Source organism: Electrophorus electricus, chromosome 20, assembly GCF_041902795.1.
Source record: "Electrophorus electricus isolate QZ-2024a chromosome 20, ASM4190279v1, whole genome shotgun sequence".
In the NCBI taxonomy this organism is placed as follows: Eukaryota; Metazoa; Chordata; class Actinopteri; order Gymnotiformes; family Gymnotidae; genus Electrophorus; species Electrophorus electricus.
The window spans coordinates 16266820-16280000 of NC_137516.1; the positions used below are offsets into that span (position 1 = coordinate 16266820).

Sequence of the window (13181 nt, forward strand, 5' to 3'; positions counted from 1 at the left end):
TGTTTACAAGCTACACAGGTGCACAGCCTGCATATGATTAAGCTCAAACATGAAACTTCCCACACCCTAAGTTTTGTTTTTATTACTAATAAGAGGCTGAGTTTGTCCTTTAAAGATTGTGTTTGAAAACACTAACCTCCCAAATTCCAAATTTCTCATTTGGGCTCAATATTTTTTTGTCTGCTTTGGTAGAGGATTTTGGGGTTTCTTCCATTTTTCCCATATTTAGGGTTAGTTTCCAGTGTTCAGTGTTTGCATTACATCTGCCACACATTTATATACAACAAATACAATGAAGTGTGTCATGAAAATAACCATTTCAAAACTATTATTACACACTGGTGTTTCTGAAAGGGAATACTTTTAAACAGTTGTGAAAACTCCAGGTCCAATATTCAAGTGCAATAAATCAAGAAAGAACTTGATTTGCTTAGTCTGATTTAGTTTGTGAACGAATAGGTAATCACAGTGCTCATTAGGCCTTCTGTTCATGTCGCACAATATGGCCTTCATTATTACCTACCAGTCAACTACATAGCACTACTGTACTGTAAGGTTATGCACGCATTTCTAATAAGTTACTGCTGAAGCTAAATGACCAAAAAAAAAAAAAGAAAGAACAATTAGCCAGTGTATTGAACACCCTGGCACAAAAGATATTTAGAAACAAATGGAGAGAAAACAAAATATAGAAATGGAAAAAAAGCAAGAAAAGGACAGGGAACTGCATTTAGCCAATCTAAAATAAAAGATTTTTCATCTACTCAGTCTTATTCCATAATCCCTGTACAGTACAGTGGGGAAAGTACAATAGAAACAACTGAAAAGCAAACACCCAAACACTTTCCATTTCAGTCTTCAGAACTATTAGGCAGCTCTGCTGACTCACTGTCCTTGGATGCAAACCAGTCCCGAACTTGCTGGTAACTCATCTTTGACTTTCGGCAGAGAACATCAAGGTCTTTCTCCTGCAATACGCCTGTCTGCTGATAATACAGCTCCAGAGGATGAATATCTAAGGAGTCCGACACTGACTTTGGGACGTGTGAGGCTGTGTTCAACTGAGACTTGCGTTTGCGGCTGCTGTCGTTCTTGAGGGTTCCACTGGAGCTGCTGGCGTCAGCTCCGCCACCTCCATTTTGCTGTACTGCTATCTCAGCAAGGATCTGGTCACGGACAGCACCACGCACCCAGCGTAAATGCCCGTTCTTCACAGCATACCGAGTATCCCCAAACCACTGGATGACATCCGCTCGGGGTAAGGATGTTAGTTCCACCAACTGTGTGTACTCCTCACTTCTTGGCCATGGGCATCGCAAAAAGTATTCTTTTAGTATGTCCAGTTGCTCCTTGGTTTTTCTCACTCGTCCAGAGGCAGTCAACGAAGTGGAAGATTGAGAGGGACTGGAGACTGCAGTACTTGACTTCGCGGTACGCACATATTTCTTTGAGGACTTGGAAATTAATATTTGAGACGACTGAGTAGAAACGTGTAAAGGGGTGAGGCAGAGCGGGGATGCAACAGACACCGATGGCTCCGAATGTGCAAGTGAGTCGTGGGACTTACTATCATGTTTGCTTCCCACTTCTGCATCGTCATGGTGAGAGTTACCCTCTTCTTTACACCCCTTTTCACAGCCTGTCTTTGTTTCACTTTCGTCAATCTCTCCTTCTCCGAATGCCTCAAGAGTGTTTGACAGAAAAATCTGAAAAAACTGTGAATTACTCGAGCCTCTTTTCTGCACTTTCTTGCTGCGAGCTCCTCCTTTTGCAGGGACGTTTGTTTGGTGCTTTTCAATGACCAGGGACAGAGGCTGTAGCTGCTCACCCTCAGATAAAGGTTGAAAATGAGACTCGTTCTTCTCTTCGTCAGCGGCAGGAGACATTAAGCCTGGCATCCCTCTACCATTCCTTAGCTGATAGCGACTGTCGCTGAACCATTTTCGGATTTCGTTACGACTCAGGCCAGTCTCCTCTTGCAGGCGTCTGAGTTCAGTCTCAGCAGGCCAGTTCTCTTGAAGGAAGCTCTTGCGCAAAGCTGTGAGCTGGGCTTTAGATTTTTTGTATCGTTTGTGCTTTTGTTGAGATCCAAAAGAAGACTTCAGGGAGCTAGGTGAGGCAGCGGATGGCGTCGTAGCTGGACTGTCCACAGGATGGCTGTAGTAATTAGAGTTCTGAGAAGGTGATTGGGGTGAAAGAGAATTTGTGAAAGGAGAAAGCTTTAATTCTGGGGGTTCATTTTTGTGCCTTTTGTGTGACAAATTGTGTACAGAATCCTCCATATGAACATTCTCCTCAAGCTCTTCGAGGTCATCCCATCCAGATCTCTTCCTTTTGTTGCTTTCTTCATGTACAAAGCCACTTGTATGCTCTGGGCCTGCTAGTTTACAGCGTGTTTCTTCAATGTCCTCAGAAGCCCAGCTGATTCCATACTTGATTCGCTGCACCATAAACCAGACCTTGACTTTATCAAGTGGAAGTGCACAGATATTAGCTAATGTGCTCACTTCTTGAGATGTTGGATAGGGGAAGACATTGAAGGCCTGTACCAGTTCAGGGATAGTGTCCAGCTCCTTTGTCTGATCAGATTGGGTCCATACAAGCTTTAATCCCTCTGACACCAGAGGAAGACACACCACCGAGTTATTGTTGGTGCTGAAGCTCATTGAACCACTTCCTCTTGAGCTGCCATTGGTCATTTTCACCTTGTGATTAGAGAGATTTGTAGGTATCTTTCCATTGGTGTTAACATAGTTTGGGGACTTAAGTTGGCGTGGATTGCTAAACTTTCCTTCTTTCTTTGACAGTGAACCTCCAGGAGAGGTAATCCTCATGTCATGGTCACTGGGCACTTCCATCAGGGTTGGCTATCGGCAGTTACTGTAAGCTGAAGAAGAAACAAAAAATGGGTTTAGAAAAGAAATGTTTTGCTGACTTTACAGTCTTGCACATCTTAAAGTGCTTGAATAGTACAAAAACAAGGAATTGTGGTTTCTGTTCTCCATGGCAGTTTATAACTGAAAAAGTAGCACATTTGTTTAAAGCATTACCTTCTTGTGCACAATAGTCATTACTTCCATTGACTCTTGACTATTCATTCAGGAATTTTAAATTGTAGGCTAGGCTGGTAATTGTCACTGTTGTGTAACTAACTCTTCCCCATCCAATCACATACAAGAGGTGGGACATACTGCAGGGAGCCTTGAGTGCAGAGCAATTAAAACAGGATGCAAAAGACTGGTTTCCTGACAGTTTTGGTGTCACTTTCGATTGTATGTAACATTTTCATGTAAATGACGGCATTTTGCATGCAAATGATAAACTGCCCTTATTCATGACTTTTTATTCGCCTGCTTCAACAGTTGCTTCAGTCCATTATACTTAAATGTTCGTACAGATTATTTCAAGATGGATTCAGATATGTGTGATGTCTCACTAGGCTTAAATACATTACAACGAGGTAGTCTTATCCTCTCAAAATACAAGATCAATTAGAAAATTCCAAAATTCACCCTCCGTATGCCTATAACATCTCAAGATGCTTTTTTTATATATTAGAGATGCGTGATTAAATGGCGAGTTTCCATTTTTCAAAAATATTAGAACTGAACCATACTAGATTTTAAAAAACAATGAACCCATAATTCATAAAAATATCATAAACAATTATGCATTTGCCATAAGGTGTTATGCATATGCGGTTACCCGTTTCTGCAGAAAAAGTATCTGATTTGAATAAACTGCTTTCATCATCAAATGTAGACTGTCTGCGTATGGATCTCCTATAAACTTTTTTTCCAAGTGTATTGGTGTAGTGCTTCTTTCAACACTGTTCCTCAAGCATGCTAATAAAAATATAAGTCCAAACCTTTAATGAATAAACCCAAGATGACAGTAGCAAATAATCTCTCCTTTAGATGGTATGAGGAAGAACCCTGAAAGCTTCTAAAGGGGATTGCAGCCACTTCTTGATCAGAGTGGATACAGGCTTGATATTTACAGATAAAATTTACAAAGTAGGTTTAAATTAAAGCCACTCTGTCGGAGATCCATGGGGACTGTTTTGTTGGATGAAGGATATACAGGCAGTTACAGCACTACAGAATGAGTGTGGCATATTTTGAAGATAAAAAAGCAGATTTACCCTTAATTTAATAAAACAGAAAAAACTCTAAAAATTAAGATTTGTGTAATTGGCTATGTATAGATAGGGCAACAGCATCATCACCCAAATCTTCGTTTCACTTACCAAAATAACTGAAGCTGTTATTTAGTGGTTTTTGAAACTGCTTTTAAAAGGTGAAATAGTACCATTCATAAGCCTGACACAGTTACCAACACTTACTTATTTGGTGTAGGTAAATGTTTTTGTTTACCTACACAGTCACAGGTGAAACTAAGATCTGAGGATGAATAACACTGGAAGCCAGTATGCACAGTCATTCCCAAATACACCCCAAGATATTTTTAAAAAATGTTACAACTCCGGACAGTAAAATTAGACCTTGAGCTTTGTTTCTTTACCAAAAACCAAACAGCAGCATTTACAGAACTAGAAATGCTGCCATCAGATTAGCAAGCCAAATACAGTACTAGTCGGAGTATGAACCTAAGTAGAAATATAAATCTGCCAAAAACTGAGTATGAGCATAGAATGCAGGTATTTTAGAATTGTTTTCACACATATATAAACCTGTCATTAACCATTTAATATTCATTATATATGCATATAATTGTTTTTGTAGAATTAAACCCTTAAATCACAATGCAAGGAAACTATAACAAAGTGTGAAATGTGTTAGATCTGAAGTGTTTTAGATGTTCTGCCGGTCTATTACAATGGCACAAGTTCATTCTGTATTGTAAGGGAACAGTAAGTAAATGTAAACACTAGGAAAAGAATCCGAATAAAAAAACTAAAGGTTTGTAAACACACAACACATGAAGTGTGCAAGTAACTGAAATGGTGACCAAGACCATCAAACAACATTAATTACATCACCCACGTGAGGCAAACGAGGGTGGCAGGTCAAAGGTCACATGGGACTCGTCACAAGTTTAAGTCACAAGTCTGTGAAACAGTAACTCTTGTGTAATGTACGTATAGATGAGTTTTACTTCGTATTAACAGACCGCTCCAAAAAAAATCAGAGGGTTCAGCTGTCCTAACTGGAAAATCCATTGTGACCGGTGCTGAATAAGATTAACGGCGTTTGGGAATACAGTAAGAGCAGATAGAATAGGTGCGCGGATCTTGCATGCAGTTTACTGTAAAGAATGGAGGACTGGGCTCATTTCACTGGGGACTTTTACCATGTTCTCCTCTGAACCAGTAGCAGGCTACTTCGGAGCCATGCCGTATTAGCTACTCAGTTGGCTCGTCCTTCATTATTCTGTACGGCACCCCACAATATACCTCAAAGTTGTGCAAGTCCCTTCTGCAAATTGCTGTGAATGTTATTACTCTGGGAGATTGATAATATGGACCGTCGAGCAGCACCAGTAACATCCCTGTGACTCCTTAAAAGTCTCCACCACAAATAGCGCAGAGCCAAACAAAACACGGTGAAGCGTGAACTTATGACTTCACATGAAAACGTTAGGAAACGACAGACAGTAAGTTACAGCACATACACTTTTCATTTAGATACAGAAAAGGGGATATTCTGAAAGCCAAACCAAAACAACAACAACAACAACTACTACTACTACTACAACAACAACAACAACAACAAAAGCCCGAAATTGGTCACTGACCTTAAAAACACGGCGAAGGAAATGACGCCATCGGTCCAGATAATAAGTATAGACAAATTGTTACAACCGATTTGATTTTCCAGGTTTACACACACGGTCCTAAGGCTGAATTATTACAGATCCCGCAGTGTCCCTGAGATCCACTTTCTTCGCTGGATGGACTGTTTTACGGTCTAGCGATTTCTGTTTACGATTTATATCTAGCTAAGCGGCTATCGGTAGCTAACTGTTTAGGGAAAAAAAGAAAACTTGTAACACAGAGTAAGAGCACATCACTTCACATGAAAAGAGGTGATCGTTTGGATAGTAGGTTTTTTGAAACCAAGCTGGTAATCGGTACATGTTGAGTGGGTCCACACTGGCCGTCCACAACAATGCCCTTACTTGCCCTTTTGTGGTGGATGAAGCACTGGGACTGCACAGGCGCACTCTTTAAGACACGCTTGAGTACCGAAAAAACATATACTTAACAAAAAAATAACCCCATTACTCAATGTAATGGTTCAATCATACGATCAACGAATTCAGCACTCTTCATCAGTCATTCTAGTATACTTTACAATAAAATAGCTAGTGGATAACCTCCCTTTAAGCGCCCAAGCGAGTCCAACACGTTTGTATCGGACACTTACATTCATGTGGAAAGATCGAAATTAAATCAGCCTGAAACTTCCTCTCAACACTACATTTACCGGGAAGAATTCCGCCAGGATAACTTAATATTCGGGTTTACCCACCACTTTAAATCCCCACAGCTCCCCGGGATCTTCGGCACTTGGTCTCACTGCGATCCGCTGGAGCTTTTGTTCTGGAAAGCCCGAAGTGTTTTTCCGCTGTCCGGCCAATTCGAGGAGAGGCGGAGATCAGGACAGGAAACGGAGCGATCCTCCTATGTCCTCCAGCGACAGGGTCGAGGGTGTGCCCGACCGATCCTCCTATCTTCTAGAGCGACAGGGACCGATCCTCCTATTATTCAATTAAAAACTGAAGATTTAAACGGATATTGTCATCCCCATCAGGACGTCCAAGGCAACCTTTAAGTAGGATAGCCTACAACCGTGAAGCCGTTAAACTACCCGCATCTTGAACTTTTATACTGAAATAGTCAGCTCAATCCTAACATACATTTGCAGGAATGTAATAAATATTTTTGACTAGCAATAAATGTATTGCTGTCCTGACCATGTCTGCATTTATTTATTCTTTTCATTGCATATGCCATTCACATTTCAGTTTGGGTGTTAAGCAACTTTGTAGACTTTAAACCATCACACTTCATGAACTCCTGCCCTTCCATGTATTAATATTTCTAACACATCTTGCATATAAATAACTGCCCCTGTGCAACTTTCACAGCTCGATGGAAGAGTCACTTACAAAGGCCGTGTGTAACGGTGAGAAGGAGGTAGCACATTTTTACCTGTGTGGATTTACCCGCATCTTCCCATTCTCAGTTTAGATGACTGTGATTCAGCATGGCCACAAAATGGAGAATTACACAGATGATATGAAGGGATGAGGCAACCTTTGGACTGACCTTTGTGCCTCTGGAAGTGCCCTGCCAACATCACTCACACGATAAGAGTCAAAGTCATATCGGGTAAGCCTAGCAGAATCTTACAGCTCAGGTTACTACCCCATACCTACATGTACTACCCCTGCAACTCAGGTTACTACCCCATACCTACATGTACTACCCCTACAGCTCAGGTTACTAACCCATACCTACATGTACTACCCCTACAGCTCAGGTTACTACCCCATACCTACATGTACTACCCCTACAGCTCAGGTTACTACCCCATACCTACAGTTATGTGCAAAATAATAGCAGTCTAACATCACTAATGTATTTAATTACTGATTTTGGGGGAAAAAATTAATGACTAGGTGTAGCCAAGTAATGGGCAACCAACAGAATCAACAGTCATGATATGCATGCTGCTAATTGGGTGTAACTAATTTAATGAAAGGGGCGTGTTCAAATTAATAGCAGTGTGGAGTTGAATTAGTGAGGTCATTCATTCTACGAAGAAACAGGTGTCAGTTATGGCCCTTATTTAAAGGAGGGCAGCAAATGTTGTACCTGCTGGTTTTAGCCCTTGCTCAGTGAGTAAAATGGGTTGTTCCAGACATTGTACTGAAGGAGAAAGAACTTTGATCAAGAAGTTGATTGGAGAGGGGAAAAAATATATAGAAGTGCAGAAAATAATTGGCTGCTCAGCTAAAATGGTCTCAAATGCTTTAAAATGGCAAACAAAACCCAAAACACATGGTAGGAAAAGAAATACTAGCATCCGCGTAGATCATAGAATAACAAGAATGGCAAAGAAGCATCCAATGATCAGCTCCAGGGAAATCAAAGAAGATCTTCAGTTACCTGTGAGTACTGCAACAATCAGAAGACGCCTACGTGAAGCCAAACTATTTGCAATAAACCCCTGTAAAGTACCACTGTTGAAAAAAAGACGTGTTGAACAGGTTAGTTTGCCAAAGAACACACTGACTGGCCTAAAGAGAAGTGGCACAACATTCTATGGACAGATGAGAGCAAGATTGTTCTTATTGGATCTAAAGGCCACAGACAGTTTGTGAGACGACCCATAAACACTGAATTCAAGCCACAGTACACTGTGAAGACTGTAGAACATGGAGGTATAATGGTTTGTGGATGTTTCTCATACTTTGGAGTCTGACCCATTTATCGCATACCAGGCACCATGGACCGGTTTGAATATATCAAAATACTGGAAGAGGTCATGTTGCCTTATGCTAAAGAAAAATGCCCTTGAAATGGGTCTTTCAGCAGGACAATGACCCCAAACACCAGCAAGTGGGCAACATCCTGGTACCAGACCAATAAGATTGACGTTATGAAGTGGCCAGCCCAATCGCCAGACCTCAATCCGATTGAGAATTTGTGGAGTGACATCAAAAATGCTGCTTTTTGATGCAAAACCCAAGAATGCAGAAGAACTGTGGAATGTAGTCCAGTCAGCTTGGGTTGGAATATCTGTTCGCAGGTGTCAGATGTAAATTGACTGCATGCCACACAGATGTAAAGCAATTATCAGAAATAAAGGTTATATAACTAAATATTAGTTCAGTGATCAACAGAAAAGCTAAATCTGTAAACAACTTTGTTTATACTGTAAATATTCGAGTTTGTAAATGAAAATTAAGACACTATTTATTCCATTCCATTTATTCCACCATTATTCTTTTTTTCTTCATTTTCAGTTTAAAAATGTATATTTCGTTCATGTTTTGATTTGGAATTGAATTGAATGTGCAGTGCTCCCAGCGCCTTTGTGTATATGGAAATAAATGCTATTATGAGGATTGATCTTTTTCTCGGTTGTTTTAAACACACTGCAATTATTTTACACATAACTGTACTAGCCCTACTGCTCAGGTTACTACCCCATACCTACATGTACTACCCCTACAGCTGAAGTTAGAAGTGGGGGGGAACGGGGTGTTTTTGAACTGTTCCCAATGTTTAATTAGTTTGCCCTCTTTTCAAATGACAGGGCCAAACAATACAAGAATCATACATTAGTATGAATAACAAGGCATGGGTCAAATATCAATGGCATTGTTTTATTTGGGAGAAACGGCTCTTTTAGCAGTTCACGGGTGCTGGTAGCAGTGGCAACAGTCATTATTGCAAGATTCCCAGATGCCAAAGCAAAAATAATTAACACAGTACTAAAACAAAGAACACCCATACAAGACTTGAAAAACAAATCCCTACAGTACTGAGGATAAGCAGTGTTGCAGGAAAACATTACCCTTTCAATCTTTCTGTACTGGTTTAGGGGAAAACGATCTTAAAATTGCGCATTGATTAGAAACATGTAAGTAAGGAACTCTATATACTACAACTACAAACCTGGGGCTAGATGAATAGAGGAAAGGCACAGAAGATTAATTAATCTCTATTTCCATAAGTGGCCACTAGAGGATGCTGTTAATTTGCACTAAAGTGATCCAAATGGCATGTGCTTACAGACTAAGGCCTTTCCCTTAGACGTATTAATAGCCATTAAAAACAAAAGTGTTGCACCCGTCAGAATTTGCCAGTGGCCAGGGAGAGGACAAAACGTGGCACTCTGAGAACGGAGGGGGTGACTACAGAGAGCCAGGACAGGTACGGCACTTGCATGAGGAGAAACTTCAGAGAGGTGTAGTCCGTTATGCTGCGACCTCAACGAGGAAGAGAGGAAGAGAGGGTGAGGATGAGAGCAATCTGAAAGTGACTTCCATATGATTCACGCATCAAACTTTCTTCTAAGCGATTTCCTTGGTAACACGGATTTGTCTGCTACTGGTCATTGTAAGACTAAATATAAAATATAATAGGTTACCATCGACATCTTGTAGTCCGTAGCGCCTGGCAAGATCACATGTAAACAACACCTTCCCAGTTAGTGACATGAGACTCTTGTCTGTTCGACCAGAAGAAAGAGGAAAGGGGCAAAAAACGCAGTGACGCGTTTTGTGACCAGCACATATTTTCCATATATGTATGATACACTCCTTATAAAAAGGTATCAGCGCAATACCACAGATATGGAACCTAATTCGCTAATTTACACCTGCAGAGAAAATGTTCTATATAGCACTTTGGTAGTAGTGCTTTAAAACCAAGTCCTACCTTTGGCCAGTTCAACAATGCATTTTCCACTCATCTCAGTTGTCTCACCATTAATGAATGCTTCCTTCCACTGGAAGATTAACAAGAAATAAAAACTGGTTAATATTTGCCAAATATGTACTGTTGATATGCTGTAAAAAAGTGTATTTTTCAGTTGATCTGAATATTACAAGCACATTGCCGACAGTGGGTTTCGCAAGAAGTGCCCTTGGATCAAGGTTCCTGTTATTAATCAGACACAGGCAGAAGACAGCTGGAGGACGTCCTGGTGCTTCATAGAATCAAATGCTCTTTTTTCAGTGTCTTTTTGTAAATCAGATACCAGATGATATTTCTTCTACTGGAAAGTATGTACGACAAGCACATCTTCCTAATGCTGTGAATGTAATGTCACATAACTCAGAAGCAGCAGCTCATAAATCCATACACACCGTAGACTGGATGTATAACACGCATGCACCTTTCCAGCCAAATATGATACAAATACATTAGCATCTGACGGCTGCATCATTACATCATTTACATAATGTATCCTGACACAAGCCCCTTTCACAGTTAAATGAGCAAGATCGGTATTGTTCACATATGTTTCAGGTAAGGATAATCATTTAATATGCACAGTAATATACATGTCACTACAGCTTCATGGTGTCAGTACTGTGTTTACACTTTAGCTCAGCGGTAGCTCCAGTCCTACAGGACCACTAATGAAACACTTGGTCATTATTGGTTGTGTTAAAATGAGGGAATTCTATAAACTGCATTGTCGAGGTCGTCCGCGACTGGACTCTGAAACCGCTGCATCAGCTGATGGCCAACGGGCTTAAAAAAAGTTAATAAGTAAATTTCACATCGATTTGGCCTTGATGTGTACTTGCAACACTAGAGTCAGACAGCACAATGTTGCCTCGTTCAGAAAAAATCCGTTAATATTACTCCAAAAATTTGTCTCATAAATCTATTGGGTGAAATTTTATTTCAGTTCCTGCTAGTGATCGCATACAACCCAAACTACAACATGTCTAAGTTTGCTCGCACATGAGAAAGACAATACGGATGTGTACTTTCATCTGAAGCTATTTCATCAGGCTAGGCATAGGTTCAAAGTCTGAAAGGATTAAGAAGTCTAGGGAAGAAAAGGTTTATTGATGAAAAACGTCATGTAGTTAGAATATTTATGTATAAATCATAGTTTCAAATAGCTTTAGGAAGTTCTGTAGGCCATAAGAATAAACATTTATTGACAAATAAAAGTCAGGTGTGAAGACACAAGTTTATTGGCTAAAACATTTGGACAGATCAGACAATTTGCAGAATAACAACGGCACTTTGTGCTCTTGTCAAGCAGGGTGACTTACTTTTTGGTTTGTACCTTGAAGATTTTCATTCTGAAGTATGTTGTGGTGGACGAGCTCAGTGCGGACTGCACCTGGCCAGAGGCTGACCGACGCCACACCCCTGCTCCTGAGCTCCACTGCAATATCTGCGGCTAGTCTGTCACACTGGAAGAGTGAGCACACAACACAAGTACTAGAAACGAAACAGCCAGCACATCTGCTTTGACACATTTCAAAATCTGCAGAAAATCTAGAGATGCAAACAGTATGCGTTGTGTGTCGTGGATATGACAGAACTGTCCGAGCGACTTACTGCAGCCTTGCCCACGCCATATGGCACATTGAAGAGGTACTTTAAGCCTCCCATGGATGAGATGATGACTATCAGGCCCTTCCCCTGAGCCACCATCATCCTGGCAGCATACACAGAGCAGTAGTAGTGCCCCCTACAGCACAGGAGGAGGCATTACTGAGGAGAGCACCCATTAAAGCAACCAGTGTTAAAGCAGTGTGGGCCAGGTTCCCAGAGCCACATAAAGTTTAAGCCTACACTAAAAAATATTCACATGGTAATTCACAATTTGCAATGCAACTTAAGCGTTTAGGTGCTTATTACCTAAGACCAGTGTTGTTGATTGAATCCCAAATAGCAGGATCCATTTCCCAGAACTTCTTTCCCATGTTATCAAAAATCTCCTGTTAAAATATTAAAATATGCAGTGAATCACACGTCTGAATGTATTAGTTTTAAGTTAATACAACATATAGTATTAAGCCTGAGAGATTTTTTTTTCATTGAGGTAACAGATGTAATAGACCTTACCAAATATATACCGAAACATGGTATTAAAGGGAAATACTTTATGAATAAATGATTATGTATAACTTTAGATAAATAATATGTTCCAGTGAATCATTTGCAAAGAATATCTGCATTTTCAATTTCTGTCGAACCACTTGGTTATTTGCTTATATTACACGCTTATAGTCTTCCACACAATTATTAGTAGGTAGCTGGCATGCTGCTGACATGTGAAATGGTGGAAGTGCTTTCATAACAGAGACACCTCAGGTCTAACGCCAGGTTCCCTGGCCCAGTCCTAAGGAGCTACCAGATGTTCCACATTTGTACCAGGAATACAGTCTTAATGGCACCGACCAGGTGTGTAGCGGGCTGTTAGAGTAAGAACGTGGGCCTGCTGAGCTCCAAGGACTGGCTTGAGGAACTCGGACCTGGCGTTCCTGCGGCGTCAAGTGAATTACCCTGTGTGCTGCTATACAGCAGAGAGGAAAGCTACATTCCCAAATGCAAACTAGCCAACCCCAGGATTACTATTCAGAGTTCGCCTCCTCCAGTGTTTACATTACTGCCATTACGGAACTGACCTGCACTCCGGAATACGCGTTGTTCACCAGCATGTCCAGCC

General features: G+C 40.7%; 2 protein-coding genes across 4 annotated transcripts in view; both read right to left on the reverse strand.

Moving 5' to 3' along the window:
- Window positions 1–62: 62 nt before the first annotated feature.
- On the reverse strand, window positions 63–8204 carry homeza (homeobox and leucine zipper encoding a). 2 transcript variants are annotated; one of them, XM_027028742.3, is made up of 3 exons: window positions 7178–8204; window positions 6495–6723; window positions 63–2887 (listed from the first exon to the last, which is right to left on the reverse strand). In XM_027028742.3, the coding sequence occupies exon 3, from the start codon at window positions 2856–2858 to the stop codon at window positions 852–854; it is 2007 nt and encodes a 668-aa protein (XP_026884543.3). In that variant the 5' UTR covers window positions 2859–2887; window positions 6495–6723; window positions 7178–8204; the 3' UTR covers window positions 63–851. The 2 variants fall into 2 exon arrangements, with proteins under 2 accessions (XP_026884543.3, XP_081559341.1); XM_081703215.1 differs by lacking the exons at window positions 6495–6723; window positions 7178–8204 and adding an exon at window positions 5758–6445.
- Window positions 8205–9346: 1142 nt separating this feature from the next.
- The window catches only part of dhrs1 (dehydrogenase/reductase (SDR family) member 1), an 8862-nt gene continuing 5027 nt past the window's right edge, over window positions 9347–13181 (reverse strand). Inside the window, exons 4-10 of one of the 2 annotated variants that reach the window (XM_027028748.3) lie at window positions 13141–13181; window positions 12371–12450; window positions 12068–12200; window positions 11776–11919; window positions 10418–10487; window positions 10128–10208; window positions 9347–9966 (exon numbers count right to left, since the gene is read on the reverse strand). The exon at window positions 13141–13181 is cut by the window's right edge and continues 103 nt beyond it. In XM_027028748.3, the coding sequence (XP_026884549.2) occupies window positions 9830–9966; window positions 10128–10208; window positions 10418–10487; window positions 11776–11919; window positions 12068–12200; window positions 12371–12450; window positions 13141–13181 (686 nt within the window). In that variant the 3' untranslated portion in view covers window positions 9347–9829. The remainder of the gene's footprint in view (window positions 9967–10127; window positions 10209–10417; window positions 10488–11775; window positions 11920–12067; window positions 12201–12370; window positions 12451–13140) is intronic. The other variant, XM_035536520.2, reaches the window with a different exon arrangement.